Genomic DNA, 23,410 nt, shown 5'->3' with positions numbered 1-23,410 from the left:
GAAAAAAGTTAAAGCATATTCCAGAAGTTGTCAGAGCACCCAAACACATTCCCCTCATCATGAAAATAATCACTGTCAGACGACACTGAAACATCTTTTGGAATAGAAAATACTTAGAATAAAATCCATACCTTGAAATCCATTTTTTCAAGTACAGTAGAAGTGCCAATCATTATTAATAGAATGTAACTTAAGTATGCTTTTGTTTCCAATGTGTAATACATTCTGCTCTCTTAAGGCTAGAAATCAACTTAACCAAAATTTTTAGACAGTATAGTCAGGTATGTGTGAGAGACACTCATATGGAGAATCAAATGTAAATCTCAACAACCAATCCTATCAGAGAATACAGATACGTAGGTAGGAGAAAGTAAACTAGAGAGAAACATTAAGCAGACTTCAAGTCACTTGTCACGTAAGAAAAAGCCAGGAGAGAGGCGCTGAATAGGACAGAAGATGCATCATCACAGCCCCTTCCTTAAAAAGGAGGAAGGAAGGAGTATGCATTTAAAGATCAAGTTAGCCATAAATAGCTGTTATTATTTTGAGGTACGTTCCATCAATACTGAATTTATTGAGCGTTTTTAGCATGAAAGGCTGTTGAATTTTGTCAAAAGCCTGTAATGCATCTATTGAGATAATCATGTGGTTCTTGTCTTTGGTTCTGTTTATATGCTGGATTATGTTTATTGATTTGCGAATGTTGAACCAGCCTTGCATCCCAGGGATGAAGCCCACTTGATCATGGTGGATAAGCTTTTTGATGTGTTGCTGAATCCGGTTTGCCAGTATTTTATTGAGGATTTTTGGATCGATGTTCATCAGGGATATTGGTCGAAAATTCTCTTTTTTTGTTGTGTCTCTGCCAGGCTTTGGTATCAGGATGATGTTGGCCTCATAAAATGAGTTAGGGAGGATTCCCTCTTTTTCTTTTGATTGGAATAGTTTCAGAAGGAATGGTACCAGCTCCTCCTTGTACCTCTGGTAGAATTCAGCTGTGAATCCATCTGGTCCTGGACTTTTTTTGGTTGGTAGGCTATTAATTATTGCCTCAATTTCAGAGCCTGCTATTGGTCTATATGACAAACCCACAGCCAATATCATACTGAATGGGCAAAAACTGGAAAAATTCCCTTTGAAAACTGGCACAAGACAGGGATGCCCTCTCTCACCACTCCTATTCAACATAGTGATGGAAGTTCTGGCTAGGGCAATTAGGCAAGAGAAAGAAATCAAGGGTATTCAGTTAGGAAAAGAAGAAGTCAAACTGTCCCTGTTTGCAGATGACATGATTGTATATTTAGAAAACCCCATTGTCTCAGCCCAAAATCTCCTTAAGCTGATAAGCAACTTCAGCAAAGTCTCAGATACAAAATTAATGTGCAAAAATCACAAGCATTCTTATACACCAGTAACAGACAAACAGAGAGCCAAATCAGGAATGAACTTCCATTCACAATTGCTTCAAAGAGAATCAAATACCTAGGAATCCAACTTACAAGGGATGTAAAGGACCTCTTCAAGGAGAACTACAAACCACTGCTCAGTGAAATAAAAGAGGACACAAACAAATGGAAGAACATACCATGCTCATGGATAGGAAGAATCAATATCGTGAAAATGGCCATACTGCCCAAGGTTATTTATAGATTCAATGCCATCCCCATCAAGCTACCAATGAGTTTCTTCACAGAATTGGAAAAAACTGCTTTAAAGTTCATATGGAACCAAAAAAGAGCCCGCATCTCCAAGACAATCCTAAGTCAAAAGAACAAAGCTGGAGGCATCACACTACCTGACTTCAAACTATACTACAAGGCTACAGTAACCAAAACAGCATGGTACTGGTACCAAAACAGAGATATAGACCAATGGAACAGAACAGAGTCCTCGGAAATAATACCACACATCTACAGCCATCTGATCTTTGACAAACCTGAGAGAAACAAGAAATGGGGAAAGGATTCCCTATTTAATAAATGGTGCTGGGAAAATTGGCTAGCCATAAGTAGAAAGCTGAAACTGGATCCTTTCCTTACTCCTTATACGAAAATTAATTCAAGATGGATTAGAGACTTAAATGTTAGACCTAATACCATAAAAATCCTAGAGGAAAACCTAGGTAGTACCATTCAGGACATAGGCATGGGCAAAGACTTCATGTCTAAAACACCAAAAGCAACGGCAGAAAAGCCAAAATTGACAAATGGGATCTCATTAAATTAAAGAGCTTCTGCACAGCAAAAGAAACTACCATCAGAGTGAACAGGCAACCTACAGAATGGGAGAAAATTTTTGCAATCTACTCATCTGACAAAGGGCTAATATCAAGAACCTACAAAGAACTCAAACAAATTTACAAGAAAAAAACAAACAACCCCATCAGAAAGTGGGCAAAGGATATGAACAGACATTTCTCAAAGAAGACATTCATACAGCCAACAGACACATGAAAAAATGCTCATCATCACTGGCCATCAGAGAAATGCAAATCAAAACCACAATGAGATACCATCTCACACCAGTTAGAATGGCGATCATTAAAAAGTCAGGAAACAACAGGTGCTGGAGAGGATGTGGAGAAATAGGAACACTTTTACACTGTTGGTGGGATTATAAACTAGTTCAACCATTATGGAAAACAGTATGGCGATTCCTCAAGGATCTAGAACTAGATGTACCATCTGACCCAGCCATCCCATTACTGGGTATATACCCAAAGGATTATAAATTATGCTGCTATAAAGACACATGCACACATATGTTTATTGCAGCACTATTCACAATAGCAAAGACTTGGAATCAACCCAAATGTGCATCAGTGACAGATTGGATTAAGAAAATGTGGCACATATACACCATGGAATACTATGCAGCCATCAAAAAGGATGAGTTTGCGTCCTTTGTAGGGACATGGATGCAGCTGGAAACCATCATTCTTAGCAAACTATCACAAGAACAGAAAACCAAACACCGCATGTTCTCACTCATAGGTGGGAACTGAACAATGAGATCACTTGGACTCAGGAAGGGGAACATCACACACAGGGGCCTATCATGGGGAGGGGGGAGGGGGGAGGGATTGCATTGGGAGTTATACCTGATGTAAATGATGAGTTGATGGGTGCAGCACACCAACATGGCACAAGTATACATATGTAACAAACCTGCACGTTATGCACATGTACCCTAAAACTTAAAGTATAATAATAATAAATAAATTAAAAAAAAAAGATCAAGTTAGCTGAATACAGTTCCTTTGGCAACAAAAATTGGTGCAGGAAGAATAGAAACTATGGGGTTGCTTTTCTCATCTCAAAATTGAGAAATCTCTTACAAACACTATTACCTAGAATGAGGATTTTGTTAAGGTATGTTTAACATAGAAGCTTATATTTATAAAGAACATTTTTCCTCTTATGTGTATTAGTCCATTCTCACACTGCTATAAAGATACTACCTGAGACTGAGTAATTTATAAAGAAAATAGGTTTAATTGACTCAGTTCCACATGGCTAGGGAAGCCTTTGGAAACTTACAATCATGGCGGAAGGTGAAGGGGAAGTGAGACACATGTCTTCACAAAGCGGCAGGAAAGAGAAAGTGCCACACTTTAAAACCATCAGCTCTCCTGAGAACTCACTATCATGAGAACAGCATGAGGGAATCTGCCCCAATGATCTAGTCACCTCCCACCAGATCCCTCTCTCAACACATGGGGATTACAATTCGAGATGAGATTTGGGTGGGCACACAGAGCTAAACCATACCAATATATTATCTCCAAACCTACATTCAATGCCAGATGGCTTTCTTCGTAGTAATCTGAATGTGGTTACATGTGAAACAATGGCTCCTTAAAGTGAAATTATTTGTTTATAGTACTTTGATATGGCACTTGAAATAACCCATTTGTTTTGGATATAGAGGTAGCCCAATATGGCAGCAAACTCATCCTAGACATTTGGTGTGATTAGTCTTTTCAGATATATTCATTCCAGAGAAGATTAATGGGCTTATTATGTCCAGTATTTCAACAAAAATGAGCAAATAAAGTCCAAAGGCACATGGCTCCAGGGAAACTAGCTGGCTTTCCACTATTCTGAGGGCAGAATCACAGCCACTCAAAGATTTTGCTTATTTTTATTTTTCTCGTAATAAAATCTGCTCATCAATCTGTTTTTTTATTCAGTTCATGTTGTTCAGTCACCAGAGTGGTTTGTGCTGCCTATTGTTAATTTAAAACAACTGCATGGTTTTAAAAATGCATTCCTTGGGAGAGTGTAAGTGTCCAGGAAATTATCCATTTCTTCTAGATTTTCTAGTTTATTTACATAGAGGTGTTTATAGTATTCTCTGATGGTAGTTTGTATTTTTGTGGGGTCGGTGGTGATATCCCCTTTATCATTTTTTATTGTGTCTATTTGATTCTTCTCTCTTTTCTTCTTTATTAGTCTTGCTAGCGGTCTATCAATTTTGTTGATCTTTTCAAAAAACCAACTCCTGGATTCATTGATTTTTTGGAGGGTTTTTGTGTCTCTATCTCCTTCAGTTTGGCTCTGATCTTAGTTATTTCTTGCCTTCTGCTAGCTTTTGAATGTGTTTGCTCTTGCTTCTCTAGTTGTTTTAATTGTCATGTTAGAGTGTCAATTTTAGATTTTTCCTGCTTTCTCTTGTGGGCATTTAGTGCTATAAATTTCCCTCTACACACTGCTTTAAATGTGTCCCAGAGATTCTGGTATGTTGTATCTTTGTTCTCATTGGTTTCAAAGAACATCTTTATTTCTGCCTTCATTTCATTATGTACCCAGTAGTCATTCAGGAGCAGGTTATTCAGTTTCCATGTAGTTGAGCGGTTTTGATTGAGTTTCTTAGTCCTGAGTTCTAGTTTGATTGCACTGTGATCTGAGGGACTGTTTTTTATAATTTCTGTTCTTGTACATTTGCTGAGGAGTGCTTTACTTCCAAATATGTGGTCAATTTTGGAATAAGTGTGATGTGGTGCTGAGAAGAATGTATATTCTGTTGATTTGGGGTGGAGAGTTCTGTAGGTGTCTATTAGGTCTGCTTGCTGCAGAGCTGAGTTCAATTCCTGGATATCCTTGTTAACTTTCTGTCTCGTTGATCTATCTAATGTTGACAGTGGGGTGTTGAAGTCTCCCATTATTATTGTATAGGAGTCTAAGTCTCTTTGTAAGTCTCTAAGGACTTGCTTTATGAATCTGGGTGCTCCTGTATTGGGTGCATATATATTTAGGATAGTTAGCTCTTCCTGTTGAATTGATCCCTTTACCATTATGTAATGGCCTTCTTTGTTTCTTTTGATCTTTGATGGTTTAAAATCTGTTTTATTAGAGACTAGTATTGCAACCCCCGCTTTTTTTTGTTCTCCATTTGCTTGGTAGATCTTCCTCCATCCCTTTACTTTGAGCCTATGTGTGTCTCTGCATGTGAGATGGGTCTCCTGAATACAGCAGACTGATGGGTCTTGACTCTTTATCCAGTTTGCCAGTCTGTGTCTTTTAATTGGAGCATTTAGTCCATTTACAAGACTAAACCAGGAAGAAGCTGAATCCCTGAATAGACCAATAGCAGGCTCTGAAATTGAGGCAATAATTAATAGCCTACCAACCAAAAAAAGTCCAGGACCAGATGGATTCACAGCTGAATTCTACCAGAGGTACAAGGAGGAGCTGGTACCATTCCTTCTGAAACTATTCCAATCAATAGAAAAAGAGGGAATCCTCCCTAACTCATTTTATGAGGCCAACATCATCCTGATACCAAAGCCTGGCAGAGACACAACAAAAAAAGAGAATTTTAGGCCAATATCCCTGATGAACATCGATGCAAAAATCCTCAATAAAATACTGGCAAACCGGATCCAGCAGCACATCAAAAAGCTTATCCACCAAGATCAAGTGGGCTTCATCCCTGGGATGCAAGACTGGTTCAACATACGCAAATCAATAAACATAATCCAGCATATAAACAGAACCAACGAAAACCACATGATTATCTCAATAGATGCAGAAAAGGCCTCTGACATAATTCAACAGCCCTTCATGCTAAAAACTCTCAATAAATTCGGTATTGATGGAACGTATCTCAAAATCATAAGAGCTATTTATGACAAACCCACAGCCAATATCATACTGAATGGGCAAAAACTAGAGAAATTCCCTTTGAAAACTGGCAGAAGACAGGGATGCCCTCTCTCACCACTCCTATTCAACATAGTGTTGGAAGTTCTGGCTAGGGCAATCAGGCAAGAGAAAGAAATCAAGGGTATTCAGTTAGGAAAAGAAGAAGTCAAATTGTCCCTCTTTGCAGATGACATGATTGTATGTTTAGAAAACTCCATTGTCTCAGCCCAAAATCTCGTTAAGCTGATAAGCAACTTCAGCAAAGTCTCAGGATACAAAATTAATGTGCAAAAATCACAAGCATTCTTATACACCAGTAACAGACAAACAGAGAGCCAAATCAGGAATGAACTTCCATTCACAATTGCTTCAAAGAGAATCAAATACCTAGGAATCCATCTTACAAGGGATGTAAAGGACCTCTTCAAGGAGAACTACAAACCACTGCTCAGTGAAATAAAAGAGGACATAAACAAATGGAAGAACATATCATGCTCATGGATAGGAAGAATCAATATCGTGAAAATGGCCATACTGCCCAAGGTTATTTATAGATTCAGTGCCATCCCCAATCAAGCTACCAATGAGTTTCTTCACAGAATTGGAAAAAACTGCTTTAAAGTTCATATGGAACCAAAAAAGAGCCCACATCTCCAAGACAATCCTAAGTCAAAAGAACAAAGCTGGAGGCATCACACTACCTGACTTCAAACTATACTACAAGGCTACAGTAACCAAAACAGCATGGTACTGGTACCAAAACAGAGATATAGACCAATGGAACAGAACAGAGATCTCAGAAATAATACCACACATCTACAGCCATCTGATCTTTGATAAACCTGAGAAAAACAAGAAATGGGGAAAGGATTCCCTATTTAATAAATGGTGCTGGTAAAATTGGCTAGCCATGAGTAGAAAGCTGAAACTGGATCCTTTCCTTACTCCTTATACGAAAATTAATTCAAGATGGATTAGAGACTTAAATGTTAGACCTAATACCATAAAAATCCTAGAGGAAAACCTAGGTAGTACCATTCAGGACATAGGCATGGGCAAAGACTTCATGTCTAAAACACCAAAAGCAACGGCAGCAAAAGCCAAAATTGACAAATGGGATCTAATTAAACTAAAGAGCTTCTGCACAGCAAAAGAAACTACCATCAGAGTGAACAGGCAACCTACAGAATGGGAGAAAATTTTTGCAATCTACTCATCAGACAAAGGGCTAATATCCAGAACCTACAAAGAACTCAAAACAAATTTACAAGAAAAAAACAACCCCATCAAAAAGTGGGCAAAGGATATGAACAGACATTTCTCAAAAGAAGACATTCATACAGCCAACAGACACATGAAAAAATGCTCATCATCACTGGCCATCAGAGAAATGCAAATCAAAACCACAATGAGATACCATCTCACACCAGTTAGAATGGCGATCATTAAAAAGTCAGGAAACAACAGGTGCTGGAGAGGATGTGGAGAAATAGGAACACTTTTACACTGTTGGTGGGATTGTAAACTAGTTCAACCATTATGGAAAACAGTATGATGATTCCTCAAGGATCTAGAACTAGAAGTACCATATGACCCAGCCATCCCATTACTGGGTATATACCCAAAGTATTAAAAATCATTCTGCTATAAAGACACATGTACACGCATGTTTATTGCAGCACTATTCACAATAGCAAAGACCTGGAATCAACCCAAATGTCCGTCAGTGACTTAGACTCATTTCTGATTCACAATATTGCTATTTGATACTTCAACTCCCCATTTAAGTGAGAAAAGTTATTTTTTCCCTTGAGTGCTGTCTGATATACTGTGAAATTTTAGAGAATCTGAATAGAAATAAAGATATCAAGATAGCCAGAGAAGACAAGGTGTCCAGTGTAATGCTGGAAACCTAAGAAATATCAGAAAATTACAAAATGCAGATTAGAACTCATATACACATTTGTAATCAGGAAATAATTGTTGAGGCATCCCTGTGGCACTTAACAGTATTACAACTATAATTATACGGTTAAATCAGATTATTTTCCCCTTGGTTTATCAGAAATCACTCTATTTTATTAATATAAGAGAAGGTTTTAGGGATTCACTATGTGATCAACTTTGCTTTGTTTAGTTCCATTGAGAGAAAATAAACAGGAAAATGAGTCCTACAAACCCAAGTTGGAGAAACAGTGGATCTGCATGAAACTATTAGAAAACAGCAATCACTTAAACTCAATCATTTGTTCTTTGAGAAATTCTATTATGTAAAGCACACTATTTTTGACATTGAGATTATAGAAAACTACTCTAATTGGAGAATCAGGAAATAACAAAATTGAAAAAAAAGCAAGAGGCTACACACACACACACACATAAACAGACATACCATATATATTTATGTATTTATATATACTTATATGCAATAATTATGTTTGCTACCAGTGATGTACTCTAATATATTTTTACATTTATTTATTTATCATGCAATTATGCATTGTTATTTACAAACATTAACTGTCATTATTCTGAATTCTTCAAGTTATAGATGAGGATAGTAACAGGCACTTGTAGTTAGAGAAGGACTTGAGATTTAAACCCAGCCCAATCTGGCTCCATTATTTGGGCTCTTGAAACTTCTCTTTTTTTTCTTCAATATAAATTTGGTGTTCTCTTCTCTCCCTTTCTATTCTCCCTCTATAGTCCTAATCCTTTCTATCCTACTCTCTCTCTCTGTGTGTGTATACATATACATAAATGTATATATTTAAATTTTAGTCTCAACCCAGTCAATTAATTTCAAATTCTAATGGATGTGACCCAAATTTTGAAAAACTCTAATGTAGGCATAATGATTTCAGAAACACTAAGGATGGATAGATACAGGTAGATTTTATGGCACCAGGAAAGAAGAACTTAAAGGGGGAGGAGGGTTAGAAATGTGTTTTTATTTAATGACTCTAATTGCTTATCACAATTATCTCTGATACTTTAGAAATACTATTGCATTATCCTTCTACCAGAATTTTCAAGTGGCAAAAGAGACAATTATAGCCAATCAGTTTAGTACATAAGCAGGGAATCAGACTGTCTGCCTTCACAATTTACAAGATGTATAATTTTGGGAAACTTATTTAAACACCTTGTACTTCAATCTCTCCATTAGTAAAATGGAACTAATAGAACCTGCTTCAGGTAGTGGGAATGAGAATAATCAGTATAAAGGGCTTAGGCTAATAAATTGTGCATTGTCAGCTCTCACTAACTGTTGGGCATTGGGTAGTAAATGAACCCTTGACCAAAGTCTTTGGAAAAACAGATAGCAGAATGAACTGTTCCATATATTCAACTAATATATCTGCTCAGATATATTCAAGTATTCAAGTATTATTTCTGATATCTTTTGGTTTATTGTCAGTGAATTTGGCTAAGGAATCAAAAAAGCCTTATACTAAAAATATCATCAATAATTAATAAATAATTTTAGCCAAGTTGTTTAGTGCTAGAGGTCCAAATATTATTTAGTTACTAATCAGGGAAATAAGGAGAGAGAGATCATTTAGTAGGAAAAATCAGGACTTAAATCCTGGGAGTTTTCACCAGCTCTTTTATTTTTCTGGAAGGCAATGACCATCAAAGATTGAACGTTAACTTTGGTGTCAGGAGAAAGTTTGCTGATGGCTGTTAGAAAGAGCAAAATACAACAGCTACTTAAGCAAAAAATTATCACTCATCACTCATTGAGCATGACAAAAATGACATGAGATTAGAACTCATACACGTTTGTATATGAGTCTACCTTTGATAATGGCTACTAAAAATACGTATCCATTTTCTATGTGAAACAAGATCATGGGTGCTACTTCACTGTGAATTTAATCTGGCTTCTCAGTCAATATGAATATTTAAATCTGAGGTCGCTCTAAGTTTCCCCATGGAAGAGAACAAACATTACTTTTCAAAATTTCTTTCTCCTAGGCAAGGTTTTGAGGGACTAAGATTTAGCGATTAATTAGTAAAGATGTGTTATATTTGTAATTTTCATTCAATTGCAAATTTCCATCATAGAGTAACTAGTGTTATGATAATTAAGAAATGGAATTAAATTAGTATACCACATACCATGCTGAGAAAAGAATAATACAGTATAGTTAATACACTACAATAGGTAATTGCTAAGACAATGAGAATGTGGCCACAGTAAAGGTGATATAGGCTTTGTGTAGTTCCCTATTACTATAGCCAGTTTCAACAGAAAATGAGTCCATCACATTAACTCAATCCTAATGAAACTAGAATTACAGGACAACTCAGCTTTCTCATCTTATACTCTGGGTTGTCTCAGTTCTACCAACTTCCCTTTCTTTACTTCATCAGAATAGTTTCCAAAGACTTACGTACTTTTCAGCATGTAAGTCAATTGGATACATAACACATGGGTGTTCAGAATGTTTATTATGTACGTTTTTTTTTTTTTTTTCTCAAATAGTGTTTCCTTTTTTCTTGTGGCATTTGGGGGAACAAAAGACTTGTTTTATAACAGTTCCTGTATAATAAGCTAAGGGCTTAGGGAATTATTTGAATTACAAATATTTTCTATCCCAGAGCAGTGTTTTAAACTCAGCGAAGACCTCAGCAGCATGCAAGTTCACATCCCCACCCACTCACTTTTTTTTTTCTGTCTTTGCAGTTCCGCCATGGTTTTTAAATCATCCTTCCAACCTCTATGCCTATGAAAGCATGGATATTGAGTTTGAATGTACAGTCTCTGGAAAGCCTGTGCCCACTGTGAATTGGATGAAGAATGGAGATGTGGTCATTCCTAGTGATTATTTTCAGATAGTGGTAATTATTTTGTTTCATATTTGTTTTTTAATCCCATTCATTGTTTTCTATTTTTTTTCACTTGTTTTTATTTCCTGAAAAAAAAAATGTTTCCTGTTGGAGATATTTTGTGATGTAAGAAAATTATTCAAATAAAGCAAATTATTTTCTAGACATAAGAATTTTTGAACTGAAAAAGAGTGATCAAAGAGTTCAGCCCCCTGGTTTTACAGACAAGACTTTAAAACATACAAACAAACAAAAATAAACGAAATACAGAGAGCCTAAGAATTTCCGAGTAGCTTCACAGTTTCACTGCTGGTTTATCAAAGAGAGTTTAGAATCTAGTTCTAGATTTAAGCCAAGAATCCCTTACTTTTTTGACTTTTACCCATTTTAATACAGTTTTATAAGATATGTTACTTATGATTATGGAAGTCTTCACTTAGTAAGACAGACAGCTTTTGTCTTCCTACCCTGCCTCATAGGACCAGCTTATCCTACATGAACAGTTGAGAAGGGCAGTGGTGATGTGGTAAGGACAGTGGGTACTGGTGGCATTGGTGGCTGCAGTGATAGAGAGGCCGTGAAGAACCACAGTACACATTGCTTTGTAATTTTGAATACTGGAATGAATTGAAGCTAAGAGGAATAACTTTTATAGTTTCCTATAAGGTTGAGTTCATTTTCTATCCCTATTGTGGGAGATAATATGGATAGTGGTACTGTATTCACTGAGTTGTTGCCCTGGTACACAGTGAGTGCTCAATAACTTCCATTATTGTAGATTTTGCTGTTACTGGTTGAATGCTTGTCTCATTTTCAAACGCTCTATGAAAACTCACTTATAGGTATAGGTTAGCACTGGAGGTTCTGACTAGGTATATGAATATATGAGAATGATAAAAAGTTCTTTTCAAATCGGAAAGAAATTGCAGCTTCCCAGCACTTTGGGAGGCTAAGGCGAGCGGATGATGAGGTCAGGAGATCGAGACCATCCTGGCTAACACGGTGAAACCCTGTCTCTACTAAAAATACAAAAAAAATTAGCCGGGCGTGGTGGCAGGCGCCTGTAGTCCCACCTACTTGGGAGGCTGAGGCAGGAGAATGGCGTGAACCCAGGAGGCAGAGCTTGCAGTGAGCCAAGATCTTGCCACTGCACTCCAGCCTGGGTGACAGAGTGAGACTCCGTCTCAAAAAAATTAATTAATTAATTAGTTAATTAATTAAATATAAAAAATAAAAGAACTTGCAGCTAAAGAAGAGGGTTTTAGGTCTACTTATGTTTGAGATGCAGACATGACACTTTCAAAGAGCTGTAATCTAAGCCAGATCTCCGGGCAGAATGAGATTAGAGCATAGTCATCCTATGAGTCCAGACACAAGCTTTCTCCATCATATTGCAATGGACTTTGTTGCAAAGTGCCTCTTCCACAATCAGTCGACTTTCAGAAACTTTCATAGTATCTGTGTGCATGCATGTTGGCCTATTATAAAGGTTCTTAAGGAATAAATCCATAAAGGACATTTTATCAGTTTTATCACCACTTATTATTTTTTACTTTTAGTTGCATTTGTTTAATTGGTTAGAAATAGAGTAAGAAAGATAAAATTTTAACTTTTAAATACCAGAGTGATCCATTATTTCCTTTAAAGGCGATGCTATTTCCACTACCGCTGAATTAAAAATGATCTGCCAATGGGCACCTTAAAAAGTGTTGTATATGCCTAAGAGATATGCTACTTACACTTAAAGGACATTTTTCAGTGCCCTTAAGAATACATTGTAAAAGGCAACATTTATTTTTTTCTACATTTTGAATATAATCTTTCTCCCAGCATGACTCATTACAGTCAACCTATTTAAATTCTTCTTTTATAGGTGAAAGAAAATGTAAGGTATTGCTCTATTTGCATTACATTGTGCTTAAAAATATTTCCTCAACAGCTCCAGAAATTTGAAAGCCATTGTCTGTCACACACATAACACTGAGCACACATAGTAAGTTATATGAAAATTCTTAATTAGAAGTTAGCCAGCTTTATCAAAGAATTTTACATCAGCTAGGAATTGACTACAAGACACTAAAAACAATTAAGAATTCCCCATGAGGTAATATTTATCTCTTAATGACTTCAGGGGAGCTAATTTAACACGTTTCACTTACTTAACTAATTCTTACACTAATATTGAAGATAAACTGAGTTAGTATAATTAAATGCTATCTCTGGATCATTTTATCATCCATCCTTGAAAAATATGATGGCTCAATTTCTAAATAAAAGGAGTTAATGTCGCTGTATTTAATCTATAAAGGAGAAACATTTCAGCCATACAACAAGAACCACATGGGTATAAAATATCCACCATATTCCCCTCTCCAAACCCCAAAAGGGTATATGTCAAAGCCATTACGATTTTTAAAGAATTTTTAGACATTTTTCTGGGCAAACACTTCCAGAAAATATCCAACTTTGATTTGTTCTCTATTTATAGCCTTCTTTTTTTTCCTCAGCAGCTACTAAACCTGAACTTCCTTCAATAACAAATAAAAGAGTGAGATTTCTTTTCATGCTAATCTTTGTTTCTTCTATACCTAAAAAAGACTTGTCTGTTGGCTGCTCATTTAGGTATTGAGGATGATGCGTATTTTTGTCAGCATATTTTTTAAATGTAGCTCTTGGTTAAACTGATGCCTGTGAATTCAGAAAAGAAAATTGGGAATGTGTGACGTTACCCAGGTGGCATAGGGCATGTCTGCAAAGCTGAGACACCTCAGGGCCTCTCCTCTTGTTTCTTCTGTGGTGTTTTATTAAACTTTGGTCTCATGTAAGTTCATTTTGTCACCTTGAGTTTTTTGCTTTCTAAAATATTTCACCTGCTTTTTCTTTTCCCTAGGGAGGAAGCAACTTACGGATACTTGGGGTGGTGAAGTCAGACGAAGGCTTTTATCAATGTGTGGCTGAAAATGAGGCTGGAAATGCCCAGACCAGTGCACAGCTCATTGTTCCTAAGCCTGGTAAGACGATGGGAACTTTGCTTTGGTACCTGGAATGAAAATTATGCATAGTCTGTTTATAAAATCCATATTGTTTTCCCTACCCCTCAAAGGCAATATGGCAATATGAAATTATTTAATTAATTAAGGTGTATACTTGTGTATTGATGACATATTCCTTGCAGAAAATCATGTGCATATGTATATGTGTATATATTTATGTATATTTATAAAATATATATATATTTTATATATATACATATATATATAAAATCTCCAATGAGATACAGTCATCATGAATAATAGGGCCTCTGGTTTTCAAGGCAATAACCACTAAATCATTACCTTCTCCCTCTTTTATGGTCTGCCTTTCTTCCCAGCATTCCATTTAAATATAAAAGATATATACCTTGCATATATGTTATGTGTATATTTTAGTTATATATGTGAATATATACATACACACATCTATAAATACATATACATAAGGGCTATACATATTTTCTTATATGTAATCTTGAATCAATGATTATTATGTAATCTTGAATCAATAGAAGTTGGCAGAAAAATAGATATAACCACTTGAAAGTAAGGCCCTCTTTCTCTTATCTTCTTTTAATTAGTGTATTAGTCTGTTCTCGTACTGCTGTAGAGAAATATCTGATACTGGGTAATTTATAAAGAGAAGAGGTTTAATTGGCTCATGGTTCTGCAGGCTGTATAGGAAGCATGATGCTGGCCATCTGCTGGGCTTCTGGGGAGGCCTCAGGAAACTTTAGATCAAGGCAGAAGGTGAAGGGGAAGCAAGCGCATCTTATGTGGCTGGTGCAGGAGAAAGGTGTGTGGAGGGGAAGTGCTACATACTTTTAAGCAACCAGATCTCATGAGAACTCAGTCACTATCAGGAGAACAGTACCAGCAGGAAAATCTGCCCCTATGATCTAATTACCCCCTCATCAGGCCCCACCTCCAACACTGGGGATTACAATTTGACATGAGATTTCGGTGGGGACACAGATTCAGACCATATCAGGTAGATCTTGAAAAATTACACTTTTTAATTATAATTATAAACAGTGTCATTTTGTTTTATAGTCCTTTGGAAGTTTAATATAGTGCTGAATTATAGAATTCTAGAATAATTCTGGGCACAGTGGCTCATGCCTATAATTCCAGCTCTTTGGGATGCCAAGGGGTGAGGATGGCCTGAGACCAGGAATTTGAGACCAATATGGACAACATGGCAAGACTTTGTACTGAAAATTAAAAATAAATAAATAAATAAAACCTAGCTGGGCATGGTGGCAGCCACCTGTAGCCCAGCTACTTGGGAGGCTGAAGGAGGACAATCGTTTGAGCCCAGGGTGTTGAAGCTGTAGTGAGCTATGATCACACTACTGCACTACAACCTGGGCAACAGAGCAAGACTCTGTCTCCAAAAACAAAACAAAACAAAAACTAGAATAAACTGATATTAGACCCATTATGTAATAGCTCTAAAACAACACAATTTCTTGGGAGGAGAGACAAAAATAAAAGCAAGAGAACCATCCTGCTGCTCTGAAATGATTAACACTAAAGAAGGTTAAAACAGGGACAAGACAGTTGTTTATGCATATCCAAATACTTCCAAATATTAATATCTCCCATAAAAATTATCTGTCATGTTACATATATTTCAACTCTTTTGGACCAATTTCCTTCCTTTTGACATGGCTCACTTTTGTGTTAATCTTTTCCTGAAGTAAGTTTAATAGAAAGTAGGAAAAACATATAAGACATAGTCTTTCTTTGGCTTTTATCATTTAAAATATGCCTATGAAGTCTTTATATTTTATGCACCCCAGCCAGTTATCTGAAGATTCATAGCAATGCTCACAAGGATGACTTTCTCCTTTTCCCTTGATTGAAATAAAAATAAAAGAACTATAGAGCAACAATGCCAAATGAGTAAAGAAGCCAAAGGAACTATGTAGGAATTAAAAGGGGGCAATTAACTCTTGCTCGAGATACGAGTTTCTCTGATGGACTTCTTTTCCCTCCATCTGATGTGCTTACATGTCAGTGTAGCTTCATTTGTGTGACTAAGTATATTATTTTCTGCTGAACTAGTAATGGATGAGTAGGAGAAAAGGAACCTTTAAAATCAGAGTCTCTAATGTGAGTAACACTTTAAAAACTCTACCATATTGTTAGTAACAAAAGTATGGACGCCTTTAAGCTGATACTGGCTGCTACACAAGTCACAGAACAAGAGAATTGTAGATAAGTTGGATTTTTCAGCTAAGGCCACAAAGCTGAGGACAGTGTGATATATGTGATTTCATATTTCTAAAGGAGGTGTAAGATGTATCCTCCTAGCACTTGGCACTGACCAAAGAAGCCCAGTGAGCATCCCTGCAACTACTCACAGGGAGGGAGCATTCTTTGAAGTGCTAGAATTCATAGGATGAGAGGTTGTCATGGTATTTTCTCTCCTGTACAAGCCAAGTTATACAGACTCCAAGAAAACCTTTTAGACAGAGTGTGTGTGTGTGTGTTGCTGGGGGCTAATTGCAAAAATGGGAAATGGGCAACTTTATTCTGCTGTTTCATGGTCTATACAAACCTGCCCCCAATGTCTGAGGAAGCTGAGAGACCAAAGAAAAAGGCTGACAAATTCAGTTTCTTAGAAATATTTAATAAGACTTATGAACAGGAGCCATATTTGTGTCTCTGGCAGTGCTGAGACAACGTGGTGGATCCCCATGCCACTAGCCCCCAGACCCAGGGCTTATATACCATAGGGGAGAGGTGGCTTAGAAGGGAAGTGTGAGATGATGGAAGTACAGTTACACCAAAGTTTTCTGACCTAATGGCAGGATTTATGGTAAGTACCTGCTGTTACACAAGGAACAATAGATAAACAGGAAATCTTATAGGCTTCCCAGAAGAGGGGTTAATCAGAAGCCAACAAACATGGTGGATTAGCTTCCAAGATGGAGTTGCTTTAGCCTCCACACTGGCTGGAAACCACCTGGAGCTGTCCACAATGCAGGGAAGAGAAAGGAGAGGACAACATTGGGAAGGAGCTCTATTTCCACCCTTGAGAAGAACAAGGGTGTCAGTTCTACTTGAAGAAGGCAAGGCTGCAGGTTTCTTGAAAGGACTTTGCCGAAGAGGTCTTGTCTGCTGAGGCTGTCCCAACCAAGACACTAGGGTGATGCTGCCTGGATGGAGCTGAGCTAGGAGGGTGGTGCAGGTCAGCCAGAGAGTGCTTTGCCAACTCCAGCAGGGGTCCAGTGACTGCATTTCTAAGGTGGGAATTTTCTTAAGAACTCACAGAACTGCTCCACAAAAAAAAGAAGCATGCAGAAACCTTCCATGAGTGTGGACTTTTGAAAGGGCAAGCTGAGAAAAACAGTCTTTGTCTCTTTATTCCAAATCATTCTCCCCTCTCTGACCCTGAGGAAGCCCTACATAGAAGGCAGAAGCGAACTGAGAGACTGAAACACAGATGATAGGCAGTCCTACTGCCCCCTTCCCTATTTACAATCTATGCCTGCTTGGAGAGATGGAAAGAAATTTTAAACTATTAGGTGAATGTTTTGATTTAGATCTCACTGAGGTGTTTGTGTGTTGTGGGGTGGGGGGTTCTGTTTGTTTTGTTTTCGAATACCTGAAGATAAAGCTTTTTTAAAAAATTTATTTATTTATTATTTATTTGTTTGTTTATTTATTTATTTATTTATTTATTGAGGCAGAGTCTCACTCTGTGGCCCAGGCTGGAGTGCAATGGCACAATACCAGCTCACTGCAACCTTGGCCTCCCAGGTTCAAGTGATTCTCCTCTCTCAGCCTCCCGAGTAGCTGGGATTACAGGTTCCCACCATCAAGCCCAGCTATTTTTTTTTTTTTCAGTAGAGACAGCATTTCACCAGGTTAGCCAGGCTAGTCTCGAACTCCTGACCTCAGGCGGTCCACCTGCCTCGGCCTCCCAAGGTGCTGGGATTACAGGCATGAGCCGCCACGCCCGGCCAATAAGGCTTTTTAAATACTTACCTCACCCCAGGACCAGAGGATGGACCCAAGTTACAATCAGGGTTGGGAGGACAGAGCTGACAGTGTGTGTTTGAAGATGGATTACAGCAGAAAAATAGAAAGCTATTTCCTTCTAATTTCCAGTAGTTCAGCTTATTCAATCAACCTGTTATAGATGTTCAATTTCACTTATAACAGGAACTCTACAGGAGGCCTTTAATTCATGGTATCTTGCATTCCACTTGGGCCTGATTTGTTTAGGTCTATGTGACCATAAAGTGTCAAGGCTCCCTTCAGCGGAAATGGTATTTAACTCCTCACTAGAGCCCAGGAAAATCTCGATAATTCATTTATTTTCCATCTAGATGGTAGAGTGTTGTCAGTGGCTTCTACACTCTTGGTCGTTGTTTATTGTATTTGGCATTGGATTCAAAAGAAAGTAAAAGAAAATGAAGATAAAAATCTGAAAGTGTGATAGGACACCGTTGTGACTGTCTTACATTTCCCTCTTACACATGATGGATTGCTTTTTCCTGGCTATTTAATCAGGTCTTCAAAGAATGCCACTCCAATTCCTCAGAGATGCAGCACAGGCCGTGTGCACAGATGGTAGAGAGACCAGCTATAAATATAAATTAAGCAATGAGGCTGACCATGGTGGGAAGAACATAGCCCTCTCTGTTTAAGTTTCGACAATAAATGGTCAGCATATATTTTGAAGTACATTGTGGGCCTGCATTACCCATCTGTTCAGCTTTAGCCTGTCCACAGGCTTGTGGCTGAGTGTTACTCTTGGCAGCCATAACAATCTGCTTCTCACTGAAGTACAGACAATGACCTATTTGAGCCAGTGTCTGTAGTTGTTGGATATTTACATAAGCCTAATGAAGTTTCAACATAGTCTTTTATATATAGTTACCTATTCCCTCTTTAGCAATTAGTGACTTAGGAAATAAAACGAACATAGTCTGCTAAATTAAATTGAGTTAATGACTTGTTTTTCTCTCCAGAAAATGCTAGGGAAAATTATTTGAAATGTATGCATTTTCAAATGTGAAATATATACATGGTTTCCTCTAGATAAAGATCAAGATAAAAATCAAGAAGATCAATGGCATTTTAAAAAATCATTATAGGAGGTTCTATCAATAATGGTACATAAGTAACATAACGCCATACACACAGTCCTATCTATTTATGCAATTATTTATTTTCTGTCTCTCTCTATAGAACATTCACACACACATGCACAAATAGAGGATGGCTTCCTGCACACATGACACTTTGCACATATTACATTAAAAATATGGGCCATATTGTGTAAGCAGTGGTGATGGCAAGTTAATTCAGTTTAGTTGATTTATATGATGTGTATTGTCTATTAATCTCTCATTAGATCTGGGGACAGAGTTTTATTGCTGTTTGTTTTAATTTTTGAGGGGGAGGGCAGGATGTTGGCTAAGAAGTCTCCTTTCTAAATAAGATATTATTGCTGCAAGTATACTATTCAGTGAATAGTCTAGCAAAAATATGTTAAGAGTCAATGTATTAGGGCCGGGTGTGATGGCTCATGCCTGTAATCCCAGCTCTTTGGGAGGACGAGGTGGGCAGATCACCTGAGGTCAGGAGTTTGAGACCAGCCTGGCTAACGTGGCGAAACCCCGTCTCTACTAAAAATACAGAATTAGTTGGGCATGGTGGCACATGCCTGTAATCCCAGCTACTTGGGAGGCTGAGGCAGGAGAATCAGTTGAACCTGGGATACAGAGATTACAGTGAGCCAGGATCAAACTACTGCACTCCAGCCTGGGCAGCAGAGCGAGACTCCATCTCAAGAGAGAGAGAGAGAGAAAAAAAAAAAAAGAGTCAATGTATTAGGTGTTACAAGAATAAGAAGTTTCAATAGCCAGAGTTGCGAACAGGTAAGCAATAAGTTAAGATCCCATTGGCATACTGGATGGTGATAAATCAATTACTCCCATGTCACCATCCAGTAATTGTAGTGCAAGTAGGTAGTAATTAAATTAAGGACACTATTTGGTAGCCTAGAAGTTAGCAATTGTCTGGAGCTGGGGAGCAGGCGATGGGGAGCAAGGCAGGAACAAATAATAAGTTGAATTTAATATGTTAGTTACCTCTGAGTTTCTTATCGTGGTTCTAGCTGTTGTGTGGCATTCCGTTTTCTGACAGTGTCGGCAGTGGAAAGTTGTTGCAAGTAACTGACTGCTGAGCAGGGAAGTGGAGGGCCATGGAACTGGGAATGCACCTACGATAGGGGCATATATAGCCTGGGATGTGTTTAATATAGTGGCATAAATGAGTGAAGACTGAATAAAGTTGCCATGGGAAGAAATAATGTATTCATTATATTCTACCATGCACGAAAAGGCTGTAGGAAAAATCCATATAATCATAACAATAATAAATGCTATTATAGATATTTCCCAAAATGTAGATTTGCTTGGGCAAGATGTAGAGTCTGTGTCTCAGTTAATATTGCATATTTGGCTGTGTGGTAGAATAGACAGAGCATAGAATTTGGAGTCAATTTAAGTAGAAATCACAGCTCTATCACATATTAGCTCTGTGACATTAGGCCAGACACTTAATTCTAAGCCTCAATATTATATCCTGCAAAATGTGGATAGTACTATCTACGCCATCAGTTTGATGGGAGAATTAAATCAGAATAATGTAAGCAAGACACATATCACATCTACCACATAGTAACTGCTCAGTAAATGTAATCTGCACATTTGATCTTCTTTCTTCTAAGATATATGCCTACTTTTAAGCAAGCATGGTTTCTTTTATTCATTCATTTGTCAAATATTTTTGTAGGCCTACTCTCTGCTAAATACTCTGTTAACTATTGGGGAAGTAAATTGAAAATAAAAAAAGAGATACATTTCCCACTTTAAAAAAATCACATTTTTATTGGAAGAGGAAGACAAATAAAAAAATAAATAAATGTTAATTTTATTTTTTCCCTCTAACATTGGTTAAAAAAAATAGTTTCACTGTAGTAGGGGAAATATATTGGCTAGACATTTAGAAAAATGAGAAGCATTATCAATTATCTGTCTTCCCCTGGAAAAGGTTACTGATTACAAATGATGTTGAATTTAAAACATTTTATTAAGGCAGTATATCATATAGCTTGGAATTCACAAGGGTCAATCATGAACATCAAGGCATAAAACCAGAAGTATTTTATATCTGTTTTCATGAGTTGTTCCTTATCAGTATGAGAAGAATACCTAGAAATCCAAATGGACAAAAGGAATATACTAATAAAATTGTATATATATTATAATATAATTACATTATAATTATAGTGTTTCCTACTGCATGTTGATTCTGATAAAGTAACTTTACTGGGATTCATTGTGAAACAATGAACATTGAATAATTAGTTCAATTATTAAGATCTGTTGGAATTTATTTTTTCAGTGTAATAGCACCTAAGAAACTACATATGAGTGATTGAATCTAAAGGGCTGTACTTCTTACTTTGATATTAGTTGCTGTTGGAGAATTAAGATAAACTTTGTCTCTTAGTATGAGAAAAGTTACTATGATTTAAATGCCTAATTGTGTTTAGTGTAGGATCAAATTGTTCCTGGAGTTCTGTAACTAATTTAGAAGAGCCAATTCCATGTGCCATACTACAATGTTAATGGAACCAAGCAGGTAAATGGGTCCTTACAGTTTTCTCACACAAACAGAGATGCTCGTTAACACTACAGAATTTCTCTTTAAAGTTCCATCATTGGTACAAATGCATAAAAGTGCAACTTAATATTTTTGAAACATATTGCAGTGATATTATAGTTCATAAGCTTCCCTGGAACATTTTCCTTTATAAGCCTTGGTAATTAATTGTAGCTAAGAAGATACAGAGCCAAGGTTTTTCAAAGTGGCTGTGTTAACTTCAGTGTATCTGACCATAAATTTATTCAATAAATTGTAAAATTATTTTGGCTTCTGAAGTTAAAAATAAGAGGAAAGTAATGTATTTTTTTTTTTATTTTCTACTTCAAAGTCTCCCTCCCATTAGATAAGTGTTGACACCCATGCTAACATTTTCCCTGAGTGAGTCATTGATAGTCTAAGTTTGGCATAAAACAGTCATTTGATCTTTGACCATATAATACTCACCTAGTGTATGAGATATGTCCACATCTCGTTTCTGCACTCTTATCCAGTTTACTTGTAGAGATTCAAAAATATATTGGAATATAGTGTATATTTATGAAGAGATTCTTAGGCAATATTGCCTAATCTTTCCAACTCTCTATTTCTTTAGCTATAAAATTCAGTAGATAATTCTCTCAAAGATTTAGTGCAATAAATGTATGTAAAAGGGATTTGTGGGCTGTAAATTGCCACACAAATGTTAGCTATTATGAAGTCTTTTGTTGGTTTTGTTTAGTCTCAAGAAAAATAACAGGCATTTATTGGGAAGGATAAAATGATAGCTTTCTTCTAGTATATTTTTCTACCCTACAAGAAAATAATTAGTAAACACATATTTTAATGACAATGTCCATTCAAAATTTAGGTTTTTAGCTTAGTGGATAAGGTTAAGGGAAAAGTCCTGTTTCAAAATGACTGCTAGTAGAAAGATTTGTAGCACGGTTTGCAGTATCAGTTTAATAATGACTTGCTCATGCCAGTTTTATGTAGGCAGAGGTTTCTCAGCAAATAAAGCCTTGTCATTCACCTTGTCCTTCATTCAGCATGTGCTTCAGGTAGGAAACCAGCTCAGTGCTAATCAAGAGGATATGGCTGTATGGCAGACTTTGAAATTAGAAATGAATTCTACAGTAATATGAATGTACTGAGACCAGTGATAACTATAAATCCATACAATATGGAAAACTTGATAGATTCATAAATATTGATCACATCATACTTCAGTGGTAAATATACCAAAGAGTGTTATCCCATATCTTTTTTTTTTTTTTTAGCTCTCTATAGTAGAAAAAGCGGAAGAGAAGAATGCTGATTTTTATATTGAATCCAAATGATTTTGACTTTGAACTTGCTATATTTTTATCTTTCACCTGTATATCACCATTTGCTGAAAGATGTGTGAGTGCACACAAAACACACACACATATAGATTATATATTATGTAGATGCTGTGCATGTGTGTATACACAGAAAGAGATACATATTCCTTTTGATTAGAGAAGTCTTATTTCCTGGGGAAAAGAAGAAGGTTAATGAGATGAACTATAACCCCCATCAGTGCACCTGCACTGGTTTCAAGGCGGTTGCAATTGGTACTATTTCCCTCCTGCTACCCACTATAAATTCCTCTTACCCTCAGCTAGCATCTCTGCTAGTTTCTGTGGCTTACCTGGTAGGTAGACCCAAACTCCTGTCCCTTTATTGGTCATATATACTGTA

The 23,410-nt window shown here is 36.9% G+C and overlaps 1 protein-coding gene across 2 annotated transcripts in view; it reads left to right on the top strand.

The window, feature by feature from the left end:
• Nucleotides 1-23,410, top strand: part of DCC (DCC netrin 1 receptor) — a 1,210,743-nt gene that overhangs the window by 721,780 nt on the left and 465,553 nt on the right. For both annotated transcript variants that reach the window (XM_028837901.2, XM_028837898.2), the window contains exons 6-7: nucleotides 10,840-10,994; nucleotides 13,873-13,993. In XM_028837901.2, the coding sequence (XP_028693734.2) occupies nucleotides 10,840-10,994; nucleotides 13,873-13,993 (276 nt within the window). The remainder of the gene's footprint in view (nucleotides 1-10,839; nucleotides 10,995-13,872; nucleotides 13,994-23,410) is intronic.

This window comes from Macaca mulatta, chromosome 18, assembly GCF_049350105.2.
Source record: "Macaca mulatta isolate MMU2019108-1 chromosome 18, T2T-MMU8v2.0, whole genome shotgun sequence".
In the NCBI taxonomy this organism is placed as follows: domain Eukaryota; kingdom Metazoa; phylum Chordata; class Mammalia; order Primates; family Cercopithecidae; genus Macaca; species Macaca mulatta.
The sequence above is the reverse complement of the archived record's forward strand: the minus strand, read 5'-3'. Positions and strand labels throughout refer to the sequence as shown.